We start from the raw sequence: 12,024 nt of genomic DNA on the forward strand, positions 1-12,024 counted from the left end.
ATTAAAAGCTTACCTGAAATCTTTTAATTCTTGCTTTGTACTGCTTTCATCTCTTTTGTTTTCTGCTGCCTCTGCATTTGCTGCCTGCTGTAAGCTTCGTGTAATAGGTCCTCCGATCCTCTCTCTAGATTTTACAGAGAATCTGTCTGCCTTTTTCTTACTCGCCACAGCAGACTTACTTGACAAAACAGCTTTATTATTCCTTTGTATTCTGACGTGCAATTTCCGGGTCGCTTTGCTTGAGATTCCAGAGGAACTGTTCTTAGCTACCACTTTAGTTTTTTTCCCGTCAACATGAGTCATTTTGGACACTCTTACAGGACTAGAGTTCCTCAATGATGAAGATGAATTTGGCTTTTTTGATCGCATGGAAGGTACAAATTTCGCATTTTGTTTTGATTTGAAGGATGCAGAGGGCAGCTGGATTTGAGCAGGTCCTGAGGTTCGTGCTCTTGTCTTGCCCAAGTGAGGCTGCATGCTTTGCATTTTAATCTCGGCATCTGCTGTTCGCCTGCGCTGGTTGCTGCCTTTTTCATTGCTTGCAGGTAACGAAGAACTTGCACTTTTTTTTGATGAATTTTTTTTAGAGGATGGGGAGATGGGTTTCTTGGGACAGCTATAGGACGCGTGTTTGTTCAAACTTCCAATATAAGTAAACTCTCGATTACAGTAGGGGCAGATATGGGAATCTGACTCGGATGGATTATTTTTCAAGTCTGCCTTCTGCTGGGCAGATTTCTTTTTTTGCAAAATAGCTTTCTGGACAAGCTGGTTTTTCTTTTTCAATGCACTTATTTTTAGTTTACTTGAGGACATTTTGCTAATCTCAACATTGAAATTAAGTCTTTTGGGCTGACCCATTCGTCTGAAAGCATTCTTTCCAGGGCCAGCTATAACAACCATGCCATTCTTAGGCTGCACTGTCTGTTTCAGCGGTACCGGATTTTTTTTGGGTGTGTATCTCTTTTTATCACTTGCAGATGCACAAGCCAATATGTGTTTGTGTAACTCAGGCATGTTATCAACGCTTTTCCCACATTTTGTGCATCGGATAGCAGTAGTAAAAGTCTGTGGAATATTGTGGGTAGTGAAGTTTGTTGCAGTAACTCCAATGCCCATAGGATTACGATGGTGATACTGAAATGGAGGTGGTTTAAAGCTTGGGTAGTGTTGATTGAGGCCCATACGAACATCTGGATCTTTAGATTTTACCCCAGAAGCCATTATTTTTATAGTAGTATAAAGTTCTTCAGAGGAATCATTTAGATCTTCGTCATCTTCCTCTTTGGAAGGTTCTAAAGAGTCTTCTGAGAGGTTCTGCATGTGCTCTATGTTGACCTTACTGGGGTCAGTAAAATTCTGGGGTCTCAGAGTCCCACTTTCAAACTCATGATGCGTGCACTCTTTGTCTGGATGGAGATCCCGCTGATGCTGCTGCAAATTGCACAAAAAAGCAAATTCCTTTTTACAGACCGAGCAAACAAAGATATTTCCCACTCCATGAAGCAGAAAGCGATGTTCTGACAAGTCTGTTTTATCCCTAAAAAGCTGTACACAGAATTCACATTTGAAGGGCCACTCTTCAGCATGAACAGATAAATGTTTAGTTAGGTCTTTAATAGAAAGAAAAGGTGATTCACAGACATTGCACACAAAGCTTTTATTGAATGTTTCCTGCACTACTCCTGATTCACCTGAAGTATGAGGATCTTCTCTTGCTTTCTGTTCATTTTCAGTTTCTTCCTGTTTTATTATTGGAAGAGTATTTTCAAGATTATCAGCAGAGGAAACAACAGAAGAAACTACTGAAAGAGGAGGTGGAGACGGAGATGATGAAGAGGAAGAGGAGGAGAAGGAGGAGGATGAGGAGGAGGAAGAAGAGGAAGAGAGAGTAGGAGGACCAGGTGAAGCAGCAGAAATAAGAGGTTCAACAGAAGGAACAGGGGATGGGGAAGGAGAAACAGTAGGTGAAAGAACAGGTAGAGGGGACTGGGTGGTAGTGTTAGAAAGTGGTGACGGACAAGAAGAAGTGTTAGTGGCACTGGCAGAGACATCTGGAATTGATAATGGCATCGTTGGAAGAAGGGGAGGAGGCGATGTAGCAACTGTTAACACAGGTGGGCAGGGTGGTGGGGAAGGAGGATTGGTGGGTGTTAACAAAGGTGGCAACTGGCACATGGAAGGTACAGCAGATGTCTGTGGCACAGGGGAAACAGAGGAACTAAGGGGCTGAGTGTCAACAGAAGATGATGCTGATAGACTAGGGTCCGTGTCAGGTTCTGGTTGAGACTCCAGAGATTTGCTTGGGCTTGGGCTTCTGTTCACACTGGGTGTGCTGTCTGTGGCTGCATCCATTCCGTTATACTCATTCAGCAGAACCTTCTGTAACATGCAAGTAGTTGGTTTCTTCTTTTTAACACCACTACAGGTTGGCTGTATGGAGTTTTCTTTATATTCCCTAATTTCAGCATCACTGCAAGGCTTCTTATGCACGCTTAAATCTAGTACAGATTCCCAAGGAACTTGATTCTTATTTTTGACATCAGACCGTTGCTTTACACCACTGGACAAATCCAGCGGCTGCTGGTTGCACACATTGCCAAAAGTTGGAGCTGCTGTCCAGTCTTTTGATAGTTTATAATCTTCAAAGCAAAGAGGGCTCATAGTCTCTCTTTCTTCTCTTCCAGTCAAGCTCCAAGCAGGTGAGTTGCTGTGGCTTTCTAACTTTGGCATTTTTGAGCTTCGAAGATTATCATTCCACACAGTTTTTCCCTCACCTGACTTGACAAAGTCTCGAAGCACTGGACTATGTTGTGGAGAACTAGGAGGAGAGCTGGTCCTTCTTTTAAATCTACTGGATACTGGAGGCAAAATAGGTGATGACGTAACAGAAGGTCCTAGTTTAGGGATTTCGCTTGACGGGGTTATCTTCTTATTGTCCTGTGTCTGAAGAAGCTGTTTTAATTTTGATGACAAATACACACTTTTTTCTTTATGAAAAGGCAAGCTCTCTGTTGAAATGCTAAGAGGAAGATTTAAAGAACTAGTAGGAGTTATAGGTTCTGGGTCTGTTTCGGTTTTTATTTTTGGTACAAGAGGAGGGCTGGCAGTTCTCCTCTTTTTGGATTCATTGCTCCCACTGCTAGAGGGCTCTTTAGGAGGTTCATTCACATGCGTTTGTGTAACCTTTATATTTGAGGAAATTTCCACTGTCACTGGACTGATTATACAGTTTAGTCCATACAAGTCTGCAGAGTTGGACTCCATCTGAATCACATCACAATTGCTAGTACTGCTGTTGGACTGAATTTTACCATCAATGTAATAATTTAAGTTTTCAGAGATATTGCTGGAAATATCCATAATATAGACGTCATCTACTTCACCTTCTTCCTCTATTTCTGTACTTGCTATATATACACTCTGGACTGCTGGGGTCTGCTCAGCTTGAAGTGGTGGCTCTTCAGAATAGAATCCTTTTCTTCTGACACCTTTGGGAATAAGGTGACGCTCATGAACCCTACGCTGATGCCTCCGCATGTTGGTGTGAGTTCCAAAAACCTTTTTGCAATATTTGCATGGATGCAATTCTTTGGGCTCCTTATTTTCCTCAGCAAAAGTGGAGTTTGACACTTCTTGGGAGGCTTTCTCAGAATCCAAGACTACAGTCTCTTGCACAAGACCGGAAACGTTCAGGTCATCTTTAAGACCATCATCCACAATCACCTGGTTATCTGCAACATTGTCTAAGTGTTGTGATGACGTTAGGGTTAGGAACGGTTTCCTTTTTGGCCCTGCCTCATGGCGCCGTTCGTGTCTTCGTCTGTTAATCTGAGTACCGAAGGCTTTCCCGCAATACCGACATTTGAAAGCATGGTTAACAGTAGATATATGAATGTGCATGTGGCGTTCAAGTCCTTGCTTTGTTGTAAATTTCCTCTCACAATGCTGACAGGGAAACATGAACGTTTCCTGAACATCGCCGTTTGATTCACCTCTTGCTTTTGGAATTTTCACAACGAGTTTCTTTGGAGAGCTTTCTGGAGATTCCTCTGATGTACTCTTTTGCTCTTCCATAGAATCTAACTTTTCTTCGCATATCAAAGGCATTTCAGCATTTTCCTTAAGCATATTGGTTTCTTCTATTTCCTCTTCATCTTCCTCCTCCTCATCCTCCTCCTCCTCCTCCTCATCATCTAAATCCTCTGATCCACAGTTTATTGCTTCTCCTTGTTTGTCTTCAGTCACCATTTGTGGTTCACTGGTAGGACTGGGGATCATCAGCTTTGGAAGTACATCTTGATTTACCATTTCCTGAATTACAGCTGTTTGTTCCAGAGACAGCACTGCAGAAACAGAAGGCTTTTCATCTTCTTCTTTATGACCTGATGCACAAAGTAGGAGAAGAAAAGCATAAGCCATTTTTACCAAACATTTTGAAGTACTCTGCACCTTTCTTCTACCTTGTTCTCTAACACAGCACAGTCAACATTGATGATACACAATACCTCTCTATTTCTCACCACTGTGATACAGTCCCAAACATAAAACCGTATTCAGAAAGTTCCTTTCTGAAACTTCAGCAGAATGGAGACAACTGCCTGTACTTAACACAGCGAGAATCTTCGGACTGAACATTGTGGCCAAAGAAAACAAAACAGTAGACTTCAGAACACTTCAGGAAATCTCTAAAAGCTTCAGTGACTTTTCCTACAGCAAAGGAGTGTCAGAAAACTACAGCAATACATATAGGAAGTATCTAGGAAGTCTATCGTGCAAATTTTTGACTTGGACATTTCTCCTACATTTTTATTTTGATGAGAAATACGACAACCTGGACTTGTACTGTATGGCAAGGCATACTTTGTATCTGGCATGGGGTTTGGACAGATTTTACAGTAGATTAGTTTTTCCTATTATCAATTGCACATTTAATGACATAGTTCTGACATCAAAACTGCTTACTAACAAAATGCTTGGGTAAACAATATAAACACATTCACTTTGCTACTCTAATATAACACCCTAGCTTATTAAATGCAACAGAAAACGTCCTTTGATTTAAAAGGATAGCTAGAAAGAAAAACTAAGATACTTGAGAACTCTCACCCTCTTTAGAATCCCTCATATCTGCAGAAGAATCCAAGTCAGCCTTTTTCTGCTTTGTATCTGTTGCCTTCTTTCCCTTGTTTTTACCTTCCTGAGTCTTTTTCTTTCCTGGGAGGAAAAACAACATTTATTATTTCTGTTCAGCAATTTTTATTTTTCATATCTGAACGGAAAAATATGACACCCAGCTTTGGGATATAACATACTTCTGTAGAAACACTTTTCTGAGAAATATAATCGGTAAGAAGGGACAAGTCAGAGAATACATTCACTACCTGCAAGAGGCACTGAAGGCTAAAGTGTAGAACAAAGAATGCAAGAAAATGTAATTTACAAGAAATTACAAGAGTGTATTTAATTTTGATGTCTGCTCTGTGAATATATATTGCTAAAGAAGTAAGTCTTTAGGGCCTAGAAGAAATTAAAAGTAAAGATAACCATGAGTTTCAAAAAAAAACTAAGACTCCAAAATACTTTGCTCACTTACAAAGCAAACAGACTATAACAGAAATTTATCGTCCCCAGAGTTAAACAGCCCACATCGTACAATTATTCACTACCTTCAAATCAGTTAAATTACTGTGGTTCATACAAGTCTATGGAAACTTCGAAGTTTCTTCAGGTAATACTAATCCCCAGTGTTAATTGGAAGACCTTACAGAAGCTCAAAGAGACTTCTATACTAGCATGACCATTCTGAACAATGCTGTGGAGGAGAGTTAAAATAAATGCAATGAAGTTTAAATACTACGAGAAGACTAAAAGCAGTACGATGTTGACCAACATGGAAAAGCAGCAAAACCAAATTAGACGGAACTGGGTAACAGTGAACTATAAAGGTTTATCATCATGTCCACCGACACAAACAAGTTTGCTAATGATTTCTGTTAGCAAAATTAAGCAGCACATAAGAATTGCACACGATAATGAACACTATGAAGATTAGGGCAAAAAGGTATATTAAAAAAAAAGACCTAATCAGTGATGAAAGATGTGAAGGCATTCAAAACTTCAATAACCAATGCACCGAAGTTATAATGTTACTTTTTTATCCTGGCTCTTAAAGATGCAGTCCTGTAACATTTGGAACTGATGGCAAGGATTGTAATAACAAAAGAAACGTTAAGATATTCTAACTCAATTCATTGCAGTGACCTTATTTCTCCATGCAGAACTCATTTTACATATAACCACATGGTTGAAACACCACTCATCTGAAACTTCACACTTCCACACACCCACCTCTTAGGAACGAGAACTCTCCAGAAGCTGCAATCCAAATTTCTCCTTCGCTCCCTCTAACGCACAAACTACTACTCTAACACACTGACCCTTCTTCTCTAGTTAGAAGTGTGAATCATAGCCCTAAATCCGTCTCTTATTTAAAAGCGCATTCTTCTACTCATAATCCTGTCAATAAGTTCCTCCTTTTTTTTTCCTTGAAATATTTTTCACATCATAGGCCAAGAACTTGAAACACCCTTAAAAGAAATCACATTGCTCTCTATTCAAACTCAATTTTTTGAAGTATGCACCCTCTCATATAGAACAGATCGAAGATAGGTCAACTTTAAAATGCTTGCTTTTATTTGAACATTCCACACCATCCAAATAATTACCTGTATTTCCTCTCAAGGAGATCAAGTTTCACTTCTCCCCAAATTCCACAGGGTTTTTCAGTTTCGTATGCGTAATTATCCTTCCTTTTCCCTCTCTTTACCCAATTTAAAATTTTTCAGTCTGAGAAACTGATAGTATGGTCACAAAGAAGGCACTTTTGTTATCTTTGCAAAAAAATACACATTCACTCTTCCTAAACTGAACTAGCAATTATCCTGTAATATTCTCAAATATCCAAACAGCCTGTGTTAAAACCACAGGCAACGAGCAAACTCTGGTTTACCTGACAATACAATATAAGGCTTCAATACCAAACACTTCTAAGTTGTCAATAGTGTTCAAAGGCACAGGGAGTTTAAGCACATCTTCATCTGACAAGTTACTGAAACTTCAGTTTGACAGAATTCAGTACTACCCGCAACTCTACTGCTTGCAACAACCAGTACCAAGACCTGAGTGAGAAAAATTTCAAATAAGTTCCCAGAAATATCTGCCAAGCCATCCAAAACTGCTCTTGAGCTGTACAGTAACACAAATCAATAAACATTCTATCAATAGGTAAAAGATCTATGTATAAAGTTTCGGTACATTCCTAGGGAGTCAAAACTGCATCGCAGCACACCTTAGGAGCCATGCAACAAAACACAGATTTAGTTGTTAGAACCCTTTAAGAACTATTAACATTTTTGCCGACTGCTTATCAGCTGAAGATTAACATCAGTGATTTTGACTTCACTGACAACATTCTAGATGCATCTCCCACCTTTACAGGTGTGGATGGAAACAAGAAGGAAAAGACTCACCTACGCCAAACTTGGCCAGTTAGAGACAAAGTTCTACACAGTGGTGCAGCACTGGATGATGCTTTGCAGATGAAGTCACTGGACAATTCTACATTTAATTCTAAAGCAGCATTGAATTTCAGCATAATGACAGGTTACTCTAAGAGCATTCAAACCAAGACCCGATTCTTTCTCACAGCAAGATTAGAAATGAAGGGAGCTCTATCAAATGTGAGGTAAGATATGTAAAAGCAACAACACAAGTCACTCAAGTACTAAAGCAAGCACAGGTTTTCCAAAGTGTTGTCCATTTACAGAATACAAAATTTATGCACTTCAAATCCAATTATAATCTAGGAAGTCGCTAGCATGATTTGTAACCAAAATTGAGTTATTTAGGTGACACACTCTTCAGGAGAAAAAAAAATTAAGCAACCTGCTCACTGATACATCGGAAATTTTGTAAGTTATCGCCCTTTAAGCATAAACACACTTGAGAAGTTTTATCTAGCACCTTACTCAGAATAGCAAGCAAAACTGCTTGCATACACACGTAATTTTAGATGTGGTGGTTCAGTTTGACACAAAGGGATACCAAGTGATTTTTGGTATTTTCCTTTTATCAGCTTTCACTCACATTCATTCATTTTCAGGTTGCAGTTTCCTTTATAAAGGCTAAGAAAAAACAGTCCACCCTACTCAAGCATGGCAAAGACTGTCCAAGACGCATCCGCCTCATGGTCCTAAACCTAACAATATTCCATTGCAGATGTTCAGGAAGGGCATGTAAGAACAGATGAACAGTAAAGTGATGCTTTCTTGGTATACTCTCCCAGCTTTCACCTCTCTAGAGCTCAGGAATTTTTGAAGGCACCAACTAGCTTTTGACAGGCTTTCCTTCATGAGTTCTCAAAGTGCTTTTGAAATTCATGCATACCTGAAAGATTTGTACCATTCTCTTCCTGCATAGTCCCAAAGAAAAACACTACCTGCAACTCTGATACAAAGGGTATCACTGAGGAAGCAACCCAAGGTTTGTCCCACAGTTTTCTTACAGTTTCAGATGTCAGGAACTAAGAGAAGCCTGCAGGAGGGGAAAAAACTTTCTCACAGCACAGAACCTGGTGGAAGCCTGAGCATAAGTACACACGTGCACTTACCATCAGGTTCCTGAAGGGTCCTACATGGCTGCTACTGCCAGCTGGATCCTCCACTTGGTCTAAACAAGAAAGATACAGGAATGAAACACAGGGAAAGTGAAATGGAAACAATGACAAAAGAATAAATGAAGGGCAGAACTTAATATATGTGTATGTGCATTACAAGAATTGCAAAAGAAAGATGCAAAGGAGACTGAATGAAAGAAACAGATGGAAAAACAGCTTCCTGCCTACAGTGACAAAGACCAGAAGAAGAACGCAGGAATTTCTGTCTTGCCACTTAGTTTTTAAACATGGGTTCTTCTCCCCCTTCCTTCATTTATGCATGTTGCAGACAGGTCACCAAAACCATTACCTGCCTTTACACTCTTACAGCACCCATACAACATCTAGTACGAACACTGCAACAGGCACAGATCTCAAGCTACTGCCTACATCCAGACAACGGGCCTATTCCAATCACATAGTGCCACTTATCTCAGAGGAGTTCAGAGGATAACAATTTAAAGAGGAGTAGTAATCTCCATTTGCCTATACTTACTTCTATTGATCAGACCAAGACATCTCAAAACAACCCACAGCACCTGCACTTGTATTTTTGCTGTTAACCAAAACACTAACGGGACTGTACAACAACTGAGCAACTGCTGCTGAGACAGAATAAGCATGCTCAGATGCCAGGAGGGAAAAAGTTAAACAGTCTTTCCATACACATGGAGCTGCATCCTATCATTAAGTATTGCAAAACTGTACAAGATGCTATTATCTTTAATAAGTTTTAAGTGCAGCACCAAACACATTCACAGCTAACACCATAAAGCAGGAAGGAGAATCTTGCATCTGATCACCAACAGGGATTTTGATCACTTACAAGAAATATGAAAGGAGACAAATTTGCATGTGTCACACTGACAGCGATTGCCACATGGTTTCATTATGTGAATTACAATCTGCTAGCATAAACATGCTAGCTAATCCTTTTGGGACTGGTTCAGATTAGCGATAGCTTGCACCAGCCTCATTCAGTAGTTACTGCTATTCTGTAAACCAACTTCTGATTTTTTCCTCCTATTTAAAGTACCAACTACTTTGGTATTGGAGAATATGAAATAAAGATTGAGCATATATACAAGCTAAACAGTCCTTACAGAAAATTCAGCAGAAACCACAACTGTGTAACCACTTCCGCATTATTCTGATTAATGACTTCCAAAATGCTGATGCAACTTGATTTTTAATTGGGGAAAGTTGCACACCAGAATTCCTCTATTCCTATATCCAGAATGCTGGGAGACATGTTGTGCTTTTCAAAGGGAATTACTTACACTCCCAGGAATGTGTAAAATCTGGCTAGTTGTTCTGGAAGACAGGCTAGCAAAAGTGAATGTCTTTTACACACAAAAAAAGCCACATTCAAAACGATAGCAGAAAGTGGTCATAAAATTCAAATAAATGCACACACACCATCTCATAACATACAGTAACTAAACCATTTTAAATGGTGCCCAAAGTTTTATGTAACTTGGTACAGGTGAGGTTATTCCACTAAGTCATTTGAATTCTTGGAGAAAAAGGAAGAGAAAGTGAAAACAGCAGTGATCAGTTACAGAGCAGGGCAGCATTAAGCCAGGAAAAGGAAAGATGCCAACCTTGAAAGAACCAACCTCAACACTTCTCCTTTATTAAAGTCAGGTTACTTACATGTTATGACATTAACTTCCATTCTCTCTCACGTACCATTACTGTTAGCACAACAGACCACAGTTCCTTTCTGAAACTTGACTCAAGCAAGCATAGCTGAAAAACTCTGAAGGGAACTTCTGACCACACACCTAACTACCTGCAGAGGGAACATCTTTTGAACTCTAAAGCTTCCAACTTAATATGAAACAAAACAGCAAGCTTTGGGGAAAAATGTTCTTGTACTGAAAGAGCAATTACTACAGAAGCCAAGAGAATGCAGAGGCTGACAGACACCTCCCAAGTCCCAAGGCTCCCATATTCAAATGCTGCCATACAGCAGCTTTGGTGGTAGATTCTTTCTGTACTGAATTAAGATGAGTCATGACTGAAAAAAATATTTTCATTTTTAGTGTAAGATATGCTATACCAGGGGCATTTTCCAGTTTGGCTAGAGATGCATCCTGCTGCTTTGGTGCGCACACAAAATCCATTCCAGCATGCTCTAACAGAATTATACCCTAGGCAGGAAGGTACCCATCTCTTGATTCAAAAACACAGACCAAGTCTCACAATATCAACTGTTTTTTCCATTAACAATACCAACTATTTATAAAATTGAATATTGAAAAAAAAGTTAAAAGGATACAAAAGCAGCACATTTTTGTTCATATCCAAGCAATTCTAAGGATGAGACTCAAGACATAAAAAGCACAGCTTAATTCCCGAAACAGAAGCATCTAAAATGGACATCAATTAATTCTGAATGGCTACATAGTACCATTAAGAGGCCTATTTCAACAGTGCTGTCAAGTATGTATGAAAACATGCAAAAAAAAAGTCACATTTAGATGTCACAATGACCCCATTTTCCTTGATCCATTATTATTAATAATTAGCAGGTGGTTTCTTTTTTTTTTTTTTTGCAATACTAGTTTGTATGGACATTATTTTAGGTACTGTTAAACAAATGAAACCCCGTGAAGCAGCTGATGTCTATTTTACTGCATAAAATACATCATTGTAACGTGCAATTTTAAATTGACCCCTGAGAATCAAGAGAATAATAGAGAGCTCTAAGACCTTACTTCTGTGTTCTCAGTCTGCCCAATCTTAACATACCCAATTATTTCAGAAGAGGGATAACACACAGAACTATATATACAGAAAATACCTGGAAAAATCCTGAAGAAGGTCTACACCCACAGCCCCAGGCCTGTACTACAGAAGCAGATGCTTAGCCTGGTGCCCAGCACAACCCACCACTGCTTGCAGGACAAAGACTCAGCAGGGCACTGTGCTCCAACTGCTTGCAATCTCCCTGCAATTCAATGCCAGGGGCTGACTACTCACAGCATCACTTGTCTTCGTTCAGCTCTCCACATCCCTTCGGTACAGGCTGGGAGGAGAGGCAAGTGGGGCACATGCAGGTTTGTGCAGCAAAGGATACGGAGGGTCTCCAGGAAGCAGCTCAGCTGCCAGGAGGTATAGAAACGAGGGCTCTGAAGAGAAACTGCATGCCCCATTGTTGTAGTCATTTTTGCTCTAATTTGGAACTCAATGACCTGCCTGAAGACCACAAACAGCAGCAATAAATGGATGCTTCCTGAATATGCTTTTATTCCTGATGCAAAGCAAGGGTTCTTCCATGCTCTTTTTCCACCTCAACTTGC

At 39.8% G+C, this 12,024-nt stretch overlaps 1 protein-coding gene across 11 annotated transcripts in view; it reads right to left on the reverse strand.

The window, feature by feature from the left end:
* PRDM2 (PR/SET domain 2) overlaps positions 1 to 12,024 on the reverse strand; it is a 70,919-nt gene that overhangs the window by 18,015 nt on the left and 40,880 nt on the right. For 10 of the 11 annotated variants that reach the window (XR_011089575.1, XM_068658877.1, XM_068658869.1 and 7 more), the window contains 2 exons: positions 5,110 to 5,217; positions 14 to 4,385 (listed from right to left, as the gene is read on the reverse strand). Coding sequence is in view for 10 of the 11 variants with exons in the window: in XM_068658877.1 (XP_068514978.1) it covers positions 14 to 4,385; positions 5,110 to 5,217 (4,480 nt within the window). In the remaining variant the exon portion in view is untranslated. Of the gene's footprint in view, positions 1 to 13; positions 4,386 to 5,109; positions 5,218 to 8,671; positions 8,731 to 12,024 lie in introns of those variants that run through there. The other variant, XM_068658878.1, reaches the window with a different exon arrangement.

Source organism: Anas acuta, chromosome 22 (assembly GCF_963932015.1).
Source record: "Anas acuta chromosome 22, bAnaAcu1.1, whole genome shotgun sequence".
Lineage (NCBI taxonomy): Eukaryota > Metazoa > Chordata > Aves > Anseriformes > Anatidae > Anas > Anas acuta.